The 14,219-nt window shown below is 37.1% G+C and overlaps 1 protein-coding gene across 2 annotated transcripts in view; it reads left to right on the top strand.

The window, feature by feature from the left end:
* The window catches only part of LOC140164981 (uncharacterized), a 128,662-nt gene that overhangs the window by 84,832 nt on the left and 29,611 nt on the right, over nt 1-14,219 (top strand). For both annotated transcript variants that reach the window (XM_072188387.1, XM_072188386.1), the window contains exons 6-7: nt 9,988-10,251; nt 12,507-12,621. In XM_072188387.1, coding sequence (XP_072044488.1) covers nt 9,988-10,251; nt 12,507-12,621 — 379 coding nt within the window. The remainder of the gene's footprint in view (nt 1-9,987; nt 10,252-12,506; nt 12,622-14,219) is intronic.

Raw genomic sequence — 14,219 nt, 5'->3', positions numbered from 1 at the left:
ATCTGGGTTGGTCAGGCCCGTAAAACATTTTTTCCATCTTTCCATCGCCCAAGGGTCATTTTCATGTGTTTTTCACATTAACCGAGGACTTCATGAACCCTATATGTCACCATTTTCACTACGTATTCTAAAATAAATATGCCATATAAATGGATTATGTTCCAATCAGGAACCGGGGGGAGGGGGGTAGAAGTACCTGAAAATTATACTTTTTGACTCAAATTATCAAGTGTTTTTACAAAATTCAAGCCATTTTATCAACTAAAAATGTCTTTCCCTCCTTATCGATCTTACAAAAAGAAATGGGTACTGGTACTAACTGTTGGTAACATATCTCTCCTAGTCTCTATTTCCGAGTGAGTCAGTGGGTCATTTTATCCAGTATCCTGTTGTTCAGAATATCTTTAAATTAGCTGGCATAAAGAACCAAGGGCAGATCTATTGTTTTCAATAAATTCATCAATTTGGTGCAAATATGAGCCATAATATCCCCTTATTAAGTTATTATTCATTGACCATTGTATAGTCAGGAAATTTCATATTTAGTGGCAAATTGGTGATTGAATTTATGGGAGGTTTATGCTGTTGATGTTCAATTTTTGTCAAAACAATTTTTTTTTCAAATCATGTCTTTGACACCTTTATTATTATACTACTGGCAAACAAAAAGGAGATTTGCAACATCAAAAAAAATGTGAAAACCAACTTTGGGAATGGTATTTTTTTACGCAAATTGGTAAAACTTCCAAAAAGGAAGAGAAGAGATATTTTTTGCAATCTTGGTTTGTTATTCAAAACTTAGCATGACAAATATCAGGGACTCTCTTTTGGAATTTGCAGGAGAGCATTATATAGCTCTTCTGGAGCCTTCAAGGAGAGCTGTTTAGAACATTTTAAACTAGAATGTATGGAGAGAATGGTCAACTAACAAGAGCTAAAAATCACTCTCCTATATCAGATTTAAGGAGAGCAGTTTAGAGTGATTGCTCTTGCTCTCCTCAAAAGGCAGCCCCTGTATGATTATATTATATTATTATGTGTCTTGCACATTAATTTTTTCATTGTTTTTCCTTGCCATATATATCTTGTCAAGAGAAATATTTTGTTTAAAACAGATGTGATTCAGGCTTTTTTTTCCAAAGTGAAGTTGCAGATTTTTGTGCAGAAATTCATGATAAGGGAAATGATTTTGTGAAAAGTGGACTTTCTTCCCCAAATTTGGACCTTTTTTGACCAAAAATGATTTTGAATTTGCTCGCTATGCTCGCAAATTCTGAAAATTTGGGACTTTTTGTATACTTTTGCAAATTTGGGGAGGTGCAGTCGCACCCCCAGCACCCCTCCTGCGTACGGGCCTGAGTAGGTTCCAAGTAGCCGACGTAGCCACCTCTACTTTATTAGACAACAACATTGATCTACTGTTTAGCCCAATTGTGATAGGATTGGGAGACTTGTATTTTAACATGTTTAATTGTTAATAATCCAAAAACAAGAAGTGTACACCCCTGGGAGTTTAGTCTCCCTGAGACAATAGCAAACAAAGAATCTGTATGTACATGCTTGTTTTGTCGGTTTCTCAAAATCGATTTCTAAGATGTGCAGTGCATGTCTGTGCTTGATCACATTTAAATGCAATCAATGGACAATTTAGTAACTTCCAACAGACCGTGAGCTACTCTTGCATAATACAGTGGATTGTACATTGGGCTGTTCAGTTTGAAATACATACCCACTGTGGATGGAACATAAAGACTGCTATCTCAATATCACATTGCAGTAGCACCATTATTGCAGCTGAAAACTGGTGTAGTTTGAAATCCAGTTGATTGCCCCTACTGGCCCCTACTCATTTGAAAATTTTGTTTGAAATTTAAAAATCTTCTACACCTTTTCAATGTTTTTGATGACATTGGATTTGGAATGAAATTTGAATTTGGTTGGAATTTGAAAATCTTCCTCTAAAAATAAGGCCATGAAAAAAGAAACCTGCCCGACTGACCCATATTTTGCATTTTTGGGAGAATTTTGTTTTTTACTTTTTGCTAAAATCATGTTATAGCCGACATTTTGGGGCCAAAATTGATTGATTTTGACTGAAAAATTTTGTCTCTTTTTGAAAAAAATTTTCAAGCTTTTAGTGACATTTTAGGGTCATTTTAGCCTCCAGAAAAAAAATCCCTACTTGGAAAATCCATCCACCCGTAAAACAAGGGATTTTTTTTTTTGCCTTGTATTATTTTTTTTTTTGAAAAGCCCATATAAGAACAGGTGCTTGCCCAAAGGTGTTTTTACCTTTCGTATAAATAATTTATAAAAATCAGAGATTAGAAGGATTTGGTGTAATCAAGAGGCTACTATAAACAAGCTGTAAGCTACCGCGATGCTTGGGATGGGGCTACAAACAGGGTACGTTTCCTGTCCAGTATTTATTATACTGTATACGCTGAAATTTTCGCGGTGGTTTTATTTTTGCGGATTAATATGAGCCCGCACAAACAATAACCCGCGAATATGTTAAAATGAAGAAATTTGTTATTTTATTATATAAGTTGCCAACAACCGTGAATTTAACACCTCATGAAATTGACAGTGATACATGTACTTAAAATTACAGCATACAGTATTACAATCGTATCAATAAGTGGTGACTGCTCAATGCTATGCTGCCTTCCATGATTGTGTCAATATCCGTGATTTATTAAAATTGTCGATCATGTGGCCAGTTTGTGTTATGGTTTTAAGATTCCTTGAGTCCATGGTAAGGGAAATAAAAGTCAGACATTTGTCTGCAGTGCAGTTGGATGATAAGAACTCGTTTAGTGTGGGTCAATATCCACAGTAGCTGATGTTTAAACATGTGTGCGTTGGTGTTTGCCAGCAAGCGAGGACACACTTTCGCACTTCACATTTAAACCGTGGACCACTCTGTAATGGGGCACCGTCCTCAGTTTTCTGGAGGTCTACAAACGACCGCAATTGCTTGTCTAATGTATTTGCGAAATACGTACTCTATCAATTGTAAGATACATAACATAGTTGCTAGGTTAAATTTCATATTTATACACATACATGTACACACAGAAAGTGGCGGAAAATGTCCACGCTATGTTGATTGAGTACAGATTCAGACGTCCGCATTTGCATAGTCCTGAACGGTGTTCACGTTTGGATGTGATCACATGAAGGTGTGTGTGAGGGGTGTTCATGTGAGATTGACTTAAAAGATCATGACGCCATGACTTTGACAATGGGTTTACTGTATGATTTCTATCCTCGTCCATTATGATACCAGGATGACACAATTAATGAAAATCTCCAGTGTGACCCCATCCTAAGATTGCTTCAGTAATGAGTGATTAGATGGCTTAAGAATTAATTAGGTCAATCTAAGACAGAACTTAATAAGTAATTAAAGTGGAATCTTTTAAATCAATCAAGGGATGCAGCATCTTCCAATAATTTGACAGGTTAGTGCAAGAAATCTGTATCTGCAATAGCTGCTGTGTGTCATATTTCAAAGAGTTGTACAGTATAGAATGCAGAAAGTGTCCAGTGTCTATAGGGCAGCTATTGCAGGTACAGCTTTATTGCACTGACCCTTATATAGCAAAAGGTTAGTGCAATAATGTCCATCAGCAATAGCTGCCAGGTTCATATTTTCAGACTGTTTACAGTAAATATAATGAAAGACAGAGATAAGAAGACTTTATCGCGTCTGACGTCACTGTCAATCAAATATCCTACGATCCTTGATTGGTTAATAACGTAAAAGGAAGGCCGATTTATCTGGTGCCAATCGGAGAAAAGGAAAAGCAGAAAATGGCGGAAAATTATATACTTTTAACAAAGCAAAAGCAACTTTTCTAGGCATTGTTGACATGGTGCCTTTGGGAAGAAAGTTTCTTACTATAAAGACCTACTTTTGAGATGGTTTGTATGTTTGAAGGTGCAAAATTAACAATAAGGCACCCGGTTATACCGCCACGTTCAGCAAGTCATCATCACGACACTTGTAAACAAACTGTGCTCGAAACAGATGATGTCAGTCTTTTTATGCCTCCACCGCGAGGCATACTGTTTTTGCAATGTCCGAGCTTCCGTGCTTCCGTCCGTCCGTCCGTCCGTCCGGATGCTGTATCTCGGGCATGGATGGGCGGATTGACTTCAGATTTTCAGGATAGGTGGGTCATGGTCAAAAACTCTGGATACTTTTTTTTGGGTGGGGTTCAAGGTCATATACTGAGGTCAAAGGTCATTTGAGGTCAAATTACAAAAACTGTCGTATGGGCATGAAACTTGGTGGGTACAGTCAACATTTTAGAGCCAAATTTTTGGAAGGTCATTTTGGGGTCATCCAGGGTCACCAAGGGGTCATCTGAGGTCAAATTACTAAAAATTGTCATATGGGCTTGAAACTTGGTGGGTAGGGGTACAGTCAACATTTAGAGCAAAATTTGTGGAAGGTCATTTTGGGGTCATCCGGGGTCACCAAGGGGTCATCTTAGGTCAAATTAATAAAATTGGTCGTATGGGCTTGAAACTTGGTGGTTACAGACAACATTTAGAGCCAAATTTTTGGAAGGTCATTTCGGGGTCACCAAGGGGTCATCTGAGGTCAAATTAATAAAATTGGTCGTATGGGCATGAAACTTGGTGGGTACACTCAACATTTAGAGCCACATTTTTAGAAGGTCATTTCAGGGTCTTCCGGGGTCACCAAGGGGTCATTGCAAGGTCATTTTGGGGTCATCCTGGTGGAGGCATCCCATTCGACGCCTTGCGTCGAAAACCGCGACGTTTCTAGTTATCTCTGTCTTTTATCATAGAATGCAGAAATTGTCCAATGTCTATATGGCAGCTATTCCAGATAGGGGTTTCGTGTCCTAACATAACACCTCGAGTGGTGCATCTTGAGTGTTTTCCCCAGTGACTGATTTGGAACACTTTTTTTTAAAATTCTAATAATAATTGAAGAAAAAAAAAAATGGGTAGACAAAAATTACGATAATTTCAAATTGAAAATACACAAGCTGACATTATTGTGAACTAGACTATCACTCTAGGCCTCTACATGTATTTATTGCGTGTTCATGATTACCCGATAAGACACATGTAGCCTAGATGCATCTTACTTGAATTAATAAAGAACATGCAGTATGTCTTAAAGGGGGATTTCTTGATCCAGAAATACTGGTGTTACTGACCTTGCATTGCAACTGTATATAGCATCCCAAAAATAGATTGGCGACAAGTTGTTTGTATAACCAGTTGGTCCTGGTGGCTTTGGTCCTGACGGGACCAGGCTTGAGCAAAGCGCTCATTGCCCTCACGATCATGAGAATCAATTTATTAAGCTATTTATAACCATTCAACAATTTTCTATTCATAGACATAAATATAATTGAGATAAATAATGATAGATTTCATAGCATTTAAGACATAAATAAATAGAGATAACCAATGACAGCAAGCATACTAAATTATTTATCTTCCAATAAATATTACTAATAACACAATACAAGAATTATTGGAAAATGTGTACAGCAAGCCTACCATTTAGGCTGGACATGCAAGAATTTGTAGTAAAATGAAAAGAAAGAAACAGAATTGAAAAAATAGCAAGGAAAAGAAAGACCAAGTGTGCAATTTTGCTCTTAGCTCTTGAGTCTAGAAATAAGAAATTGGGACTTTTTATTTCCATACCCTTATTGATTTCTTAAAAGCTGTAATGGCCTGTAAAAATGTAAGAATTGTTCAAGTTAGTAGTTGTCCTAAAAAGACAAACTATGTGTATACTTTCAAGAAACTTATTTTCGTCTGTAAAAGTACCAGAAGGCAGAATTTGTAAACAGGAGTGCCAATCCGGCGAAGGGACAGGGGGACATGTCTACCCCCACTTTTAGTAAAATGAGCTTCCTTTTGTTCTTTGCAACCACTTTTTGGCAAAGAATTTAAGGCCAAATGCACCGCCACTTTTCAAAATGGATTGGCGTCACTGGCTAATATACCAACAGAGAAGGGTAGTGTTTTTAGGGTATCACATTAACTTTTGCAACTAGTTTAGAGAAGGGGTGCTTGGCTGCTTGCTTTCAAAATTATCTCAAAAAACTGGAAAAAGTGCTAATTTTTTCATTAATGTTTATATGCCAAATTTGCCACATTTTTGGATGTTTTTCTTCTTCGAAATTTAGCATTATTTGAATAGAAATCATTTTAAACTGTAACTATAAATTCCAGACCCAAATCAGGAAAATAATACCCTCCTGATTTCCCTGTCAGGTGGAAATATTGGGAAAATACTGAATAAAAGCATTAAAACATTATAGTTATACTCAAAACTGGAATGGCTCAGCATTATATTTCTTTTAGCACTTGTTCCAAGCCTTCAATTTTGCTATCTCTAAATTAACTTACAACCGACTTGATTCAGTGCACTGTGTTATGTATCCTGGCTTGGTATCAATGACAGTTTGAAATTTGTCAAAAAGCAGAAGAATAAAAGATACAATACTGCAATACAATTCCAAGTTCTTTTTTCATGTGACACAATGGGCTAATCCAGTTGATATCCTTACACCCCTATGGAAGACATGACCTTAATCTTTCACATAGGGAGTGTGAATTTCAAATGGAATCACCCATCCAGGTAACCCCATTTGGAATTCACACTCCTGTGTGGGAGATTAAGGTCATGTCTTCCATAGGGGTGTAAGGATTTCAACTGGCACAGCCCAGTCTGTTATAATCAGGCCAAAGGAGGCATCTTTGAAAATGGAGTATAATATCGTCATCTACTTACCCAATAACTAAGGGTACTATTGCTGAAATCATATATCCCTAGCATACTTAGCTTTAAAGTTATAAGCTTTTAAAATTCTAATTTTCTTATGTATTTTATTGTTTTTTTATTCCTAATTTTTGCCTGTATCTCATTTTCACAATTTGCTGCATTGGCCTATTTGGATCCAATTGCATCATATATGCAGGGTTTTGTGCAAGAAGACCCTATCTGCAATAGCTGCCTTATAGATTTTGACAATTTCCACATTCTATATTGTACACACATCTAAAGATATGACACCTGGCAGCTATTTCGGATAAGGCTTTATGGTACTAAACCCCTTGGTATGCAAAAAAGTGAAGCAAAAACTGTATCTTCTGAGGAAAACCTTTTCTCTGCCTCTCTAATTGGGCAATGTTCAGAGTCACCTCCGGTAATGTGAGCAGTACAGAGCTCGCTCAACCAGGCACTAGGATCCACAACATGCTCATTTATCAAGGCACAGTTCTTTAACCCAATACATTTGTACATTTATTGAATGACCTTTTAAAATTTGGGTACGAAAACTCGTACTCTGCAACTTGAGGTCAAAACTTGCAGTATGATTGTTTAATTGAGGTTATTGAACTATGCAATTGGGATGAGGCCATCGTGGTCCATAGTGAGGGTTGCTGGCTATAATTTGTCACAGACCAAAAGGCATGGAGAGCAACCACATCAAGATGGTGGCAGATGGGTCTGAAAGTAGCCCAATATAAAGGAAAAGGTATCCTAAAATCATTAAGATTTGTGCGGTTTTATTGGATTTTTGAAGGTTACAACAGGTGGCACTTATAGAGGCCAAACAGTGGCGTAGTGTCCTAGGGACATGGGGGGAACGTGCCCCCTCCCCATCGATTGCAAAATTTAGAAAATCATATAGGAAAATGGCCCAAAAATGGCTTGTGCCCCCCATCAGGAACAGTGCCCCCCAATCATGGTTGGTGCCCCCTAATCGGATGACCCACACTACGCCACTGTGGCCAAATGTATATATTGGAAGGAAATGACATTCAAAATCATTATGATTTTACAGGATTTCCAAGGTGGTGGGTAGCAGGTGGTACTCAAGTAGCCCAATGTACAGTTGAAGGAGGTGCTTTTTTACTGACTGTAGGGACAAAATGGCCCAATTGGGTGATATGGATGACCACTTGATTGACTGAACTTCCATTACACAGTGATCGATTGGAGGCCGAATGTACAGTTGAAGGAAAAGAAAGGCACCCAAAATCTTAAAATTTGGGTGCTTTTTTACTGGATGTAGGGAGTAGGGACAAAATGGCCCAATTGGGTGGATGGATGACTACTTGATTGACTAAATTTCTGTTACACAGTGAAATACTGTGATCGATGGAGGTAGTGGTCATAATGCTTGAAAATGACGATTTAGCTCTTTGGAGGCTTTTAAGTCTCCAAAAAGACTGAAAATAACTTGTGATATCAGCATAAGGAAATGATCATAAGTCACTGTGTGCCTTGGTTCTTGCAATAGTAATATGTTTTTTAACCCCATGAGCACTACCGGCTGAATTATCAGCCTTTGGATTGGTTACAAAGAGAGGTATATCATGCATTGAGCCAATCAGAGATATGGTAAGAATAATCAGTAGGGCTGAATGTGATTGAGCTTAAAATTGCTGAGAGATCTAAGAGCTCCAGTTTGATTGGTTACTCTGATGATTATATCACTTAATTAGCCAATCAGTGGCGCTGTAAGAAAGACAGTAGTGACCATGTGTTTAAAAGTCTCCCAATTGTGCTGGTTAGATGGGATGGCTTCTGGCAACCCTGTCCTCAATGTCTACTCAAATCAAAGGATTTCTACTCTGATTTCAGCCATGTTTTTTCTTCAAGTTGTTTTGCTTCTTGTTAATAATGCACATGACATACTTGTTCCAATTTTCACCATTTCTGGATAACATTTTAGAATCCAGTGTCGTTTGGGGAAAAGAAAAGGAAAAATGCAGCGAAACATTTATTCAATTTAAATTATTTAACAAAGAACAAAGAAAATGTGAATTCATAGAGAATCAAATTTCACCAGCAAATGTAAAAGTGCACATTTTCAAGGAATATCAATTTTTGCGCTTCTCACACTCAACATAGGTACTGCTAGAATTTAAAAAAATTAAAAAACATGCAAATACCATATGTTCTTTTATGTACATAGGTCTATGAAAAAACTAAGGCAGGCATTTTCGGTCAGGTAAGAGGGCCAGAAAAAAACCTCTAAAATCATGAATTTAGAAACAAGCGAAGTATAGTTCAAAATTAGTAAAATTAGTAAAGTTACCACTTTGTCCTAGAAACATTGCTACAGGATAAGGCAGGAAGGAATTGAAAAATTGCAATGAAAATTAAAAAAAAAACATTCACCTTATTTGAAGAAATTTTGTTCTCTCTTCTCCAATTTCTGAATTTAAAATTTCATTTTCTTCCATATTTCACTCTTTCCCCGTTGAGGTTAAAAATACATACATATTCACCCACTTTTTCCCATTTTCTTGACATAAATGTGACACAAGTAATCAGAATGAGTTATCTGTTGAATAAAATTAATTTTCATTCCCTCAATTTACATTGTTTGATTTTCTCATTTAGCAGACTACACAAATACTGCAAAATCCTATTGAAATTTGACTTATGGGTCCTGAGAGGAATATACCTTGATATTGAAGAAAATGCATAATTGGGTTATTCCATTTAAAATCCACTCTACCCCTGTGGAAGATTTTGCCACAGAGGGAGTATCAATTTTGGTTAGAATAGACAATTGGGTAACTTCCATTTGAAATACTCACTCCAGTTGTGGAAGATATAGGTAAAGCCATAATACAGGGAGAGTATGGTTTTAAAATGATTAACTTGGAGAGCAAAAAAAAAGTGTTATCGACAAAGCCTGAATGTTTTAATGTCAGAAATCCATGAACGCCAACGTTTGGTACATGTACATGTTTATGATAAAATATGTGAATGGGAAATTATATTTAGAGGATCCTTCTGCTTACTTGAATACATCTCATTTTCCATTATCTTACTAGTATTTTGCAGAAAACATTTTGGTGTTGTGTAAAAGTTTGTGATAAGTATGTGACAGTTTATTATAGTTTTATTGTTTCTTATATTTAAAATCATTTCTCCCATTCTTTTCTTTTAATTTTCAGGAGGCATTTTGGTGTTTTGTACAAGTTTGTGATAGATATCTTACAGGGTATTACAGTCCAGGCTTAGAAGCCGTACAAGTAGATGGCTGGGTATTACAAGGGCTGCTGAAAAGAGTACTACCATCAACTTATAAACATATGGTAAGTGGCTGTACATGGTCTTTGGCAGGGTATTACAGTCCAGGCTTAGAAGCCGTACAAGTAGATGGCTGGGTATTACAAGGGCTGCTGAAAAGAGTACTACCATCAACTTATAAACATATGGTAAGTGGCTGTACATGGTCTTTGGCAGGGTATTACAGTCCTGGCTTAGAAGCCGTACAAGTAGATGGCTGGGTGTTACAAGGGCTGCTGAAAAGAGTACTACCATCAACTTATAAACATATGGTAAGTGGCTGTACATGGTCTTTGGCAGGGTATTACAGTCCTGGCTTAGAAGCCGTACAAGTAGATGGCTGGGTGTTACAAGGGCTGCTGAAAAGAGTACTACCAGCAACTTATAAACATATGGTAAGTGGCTGTATCACTAGGATCCACAACATGCTCATCTATCAGGGGAACAGTTCTTAAACCCCAATATATTTGTACATTCATTGAATGACCTTTGAGATTTGGGTACAAAAACTCATACTCTGCAACTTAAGGTCAAATGTTGCACTATGATTATGTAATTGAGGTTATTGGACTATGCCATTGGGATGAGGCTCTTGTGGTCCATAGTGTATGTGGTCTTTCTATGGAACCTTTTAAGAAATGACAAAAGTTAGCTGCATACTGTATTATGTAACAATATGAAACAATGGGCTATTCTAGTTAAAATACATACATCCCATATGGAAGACTTGACCTTAATCTCCTACACAGGGGTCTCCATTTCAAATGGATTTACCTATTCAGGTGACCCATTTGAAATTCACACTCCCTCTGTAGAAGATTAAGGTCACATATTCCATAGGGGGTATGAATGTCGACTGGAATAGCCGGATGTTATGCAACAACAGTCTGTGTGATGATTTCTGAGATGGAAGTAGCTGGTCAGAGCCTAATTTTGTGTATTTGAGAGATGAGTGCAGCCATTTCCACAGAATCGGAGGTCCTTCATTGGTCAAGAACCCCTTCCAAATAACAAGCTTAGAGCAACTACACTTTTTGAACTTCCATTAAACCATAGCCATGTTTCTCAGAAGGGCATAAGTGCCTCATTAGTCAAAATACACTTCCAAATAAAAAGCTTGAAGAAATTACACTTCATGAATTCCATAGACCCATAGCCAGGTTTATCAGAAGGGAAAGTCCTTCATTAGTAGAGAAGCCCTTCCAAATGAAATGTTTGAAGAAATAACACTCCATGAATGCAGTAATAGCCAGGTTCATTCTCAGTCCCTTGTATAGTGGAGAAACCCTTCCAAATAAGAAGCTTGAAGAATTAACAGACTTTTTTATGAAGCCATACCAGGTTTCTCAGATGGGAATATCCCTCATTAATTGAGAAACCTTTCAAATAAAAAGCTTGAATAAATATTTCTATTTTGCTTAACAAAACTTAGTGAATTTTTACTCACTACAATATTTAACAAAAGCTTGAAGTTTAAGGAGAATCCCTCAGGAAACCTGTTCAATGAAAACCTTTCAGTGAAATTACCCTTTCTTGAGTTTCCGTAGTCATGGCCAAATGTCTGAATGTTTGTCAGACTAAACAACGATTTAGGGAAAAAATCAATATGAATACATATATATATAGGGTCTGTTTGCATCTGTGTTTGTGGAAAATGCTGTTTGCATGAATTTGGTTTTCCACAATGGAATATTGCTCGTGCGTGGAACTTGAATTTCGTGAATTTCTGCACATACAATATTCAGTTCAAGGAAATTCAAGTTTGGCTTGTTATCATAATGTAATATCATTAAAAATGCTTGACAAGTAAATGATGTTATCAATGAAGTCAGTAGGGATGAGAAAGGAGATAAAAAGCAGAACCACCTGACTCTGATCTGTTTAGAGCACGAAATCTGGCATTTCTCTGGGTGAAAAAATATGGAAACGATAACTCCGAATTTGCAAAATTTGCCTGCGGAATCTGCAAATTCTCCCAGGCTATATGACTCTAAATGACTGCTACTCTAAACCAACAACATTGGGCTATTCCAGTTGAAATCCACACTACCCCTGTCAAAGATTTTGGAAATATCTTCCACAGGGGGAATATGTTTCTCAAATGTAATTGGTTGGCGTTAATCATTTTGAAACTCATACTCCCCCTGTATTATGGCTTTACCCATATCTTCTACACTTGGAGTAAGGATTTCAAATGGAAGTTCCCCAATTGTCTATTTGATTCAAAACTCATACTCCCTCTGTGGAAGACTTAAGCTAAATCTTTCACAGCGGTAGTGTGGATTTCAAATGGAATAGCCCATTTTACATGTTATTTTAACTGGCCTCATCTTTGAAGATTACAATTCAGGAGACACACACGAGTTTGAAATGTCACATTGGTATTTTTTGTATTGATTTTCAGAATAAACACAAGGTTGAACCAATCCTATATGTCACTGAATGGTTTATGTGTGTGTATGCAAGAACACTTCCATGGAAGTCAGTGTTAAGAGTCTGGGATATGTTCTTATGTGAAGGTAGGTTATTCCCCCACATTTTGCTTCAAAAATTTGAAAGTCAAAATAGCCAAGTAGAAGTAGATATGTCATTGGAAGTTGAGGTGCATTTCTTGATCCTGATGTGATCATAAAGCATTATCAATTAACCCCCTGAGCACTACCTGTCGATCTAACATTGCCTCTGATTGGTCAATTACATGATATTTTCATTTCAATCACCAATCAGAATGGAGCTTTGCAAATAATTTCCCCCAATTTTTTTGTATGGTGAAATTATTCTAACAATGTTGCTGATTGGTCCAATTGATAATGAAAACTTCTTTTTGACCAATCGGCAGGTAGTTCTGATGGGGTTAGAGGGTATGAACTAGAAGGACCACTCTTTCGATGCTTCACATCATTGATGGGGTATTCCAAAATGGGTGACAGCACTTTCACCAGAGTAGCGTTTGGTGGGAAAATTGATACAGGGGTCAAAGTTATTCTCAGGCATGAGAATTCAGGCAGTTTTGTTGTCCAAATTTACGCATTTTTATTTTTATTCAGCCTGTTTCGGGCGTGTAAAGTCGAATTCACACCCCTTTTTAGGCAGTTTTCAAAAAAATATTCTTATGCCTGTATTCTGATCTGGCCAAAAACTATACCAATGTTTCAGATATTATATATATTTTTTTTTTTTGGGGGTATTGCAAAAAATCGAAATATTTTCCGCTTGGATCTTGAAATAAGAAACAAAATGTTTTCGTTTTTCACAATGCCCGCAAAAACAACTTGATGCGCATTCATTAACCTCTAAACAGTGTCTGCAGCTGTGGATTATATCCCCTAGCTAACTAGAGATTTAATATTGCGACGATCACATTTAGAACAGTTCCCCAGTACATATAGCTTTCTGAGGCAGACAGGGTGAAATTATAGGAGAATGTTTGGGGCATTTAGTTTTTCCGAAACGATATTGTCTTAAGGCCATATCATACTTGCAGTCAGCGTGTGGGATTCAAAAATTGTGAGTGATCACACGCTGGTAGCATTTGTTTAGTCGTGGCTGGCAACATAGCGACAAAGTTGCCTTCAAGTCAAAGTCAACTGCTTGCGATTTGACGCTACGGTAGGCTAGCGACTTTTTGGCCAGATATCAGCAATTGCGATAAGTGACCAGGCATGAGAATTTTCAGACTTTGCCTGAATTCAGGCAGTTTTGTTGTCCAAATTTATGCATTTTTAATTTATGTAGCGTGTTTTTGGCCTTTAAGGCCGAATTCACGCTCTTCTACAGGCAGTTTTCAAAAAAGCCATTCTCATGCCTGAGTGACGAATATTATGTTACAAAAAAATGCTACTCTCCTTGCTTTTGCGTAGAATGATATGGGCATTAGAATCTGAATTAGAAATAACAGGGTATCATCAAAGTGGCGCATAATCGTTTAGCCTAGATATGTCAATGCAACATTGCACAAGCCTCCAGGTTTAACTGGGATATGGTGATGCAACTTAGTGATATCCCTGTTTTCACTCCCATTACGGGATGTAAAATTTTAAAATATTTCAGAAAAGATAAATGAAACTACACCAACTATTATACAATTCCAAATTTTCGTTCAAATTTACTTGTGGCA

This window comes from Amphiura filiformis, chromosome 11, assembly GCF_039555335.1.
Source record: "Amphiura filiformis chromosome 11, Afil_fr2py, whole genome shotgun sequence".
Taxonomy (NCBI): Eukaryota; Metazoa; Echinodermata; class Ophiuroidea; order Amphilepidida; family Amphiuridae; genus Amphiura; species Amphiura filiformis.
Note: the sequence above shows the minus strand (reverse complement) of the source record. Positions and strands in the feature narration are given on the sequence as shown.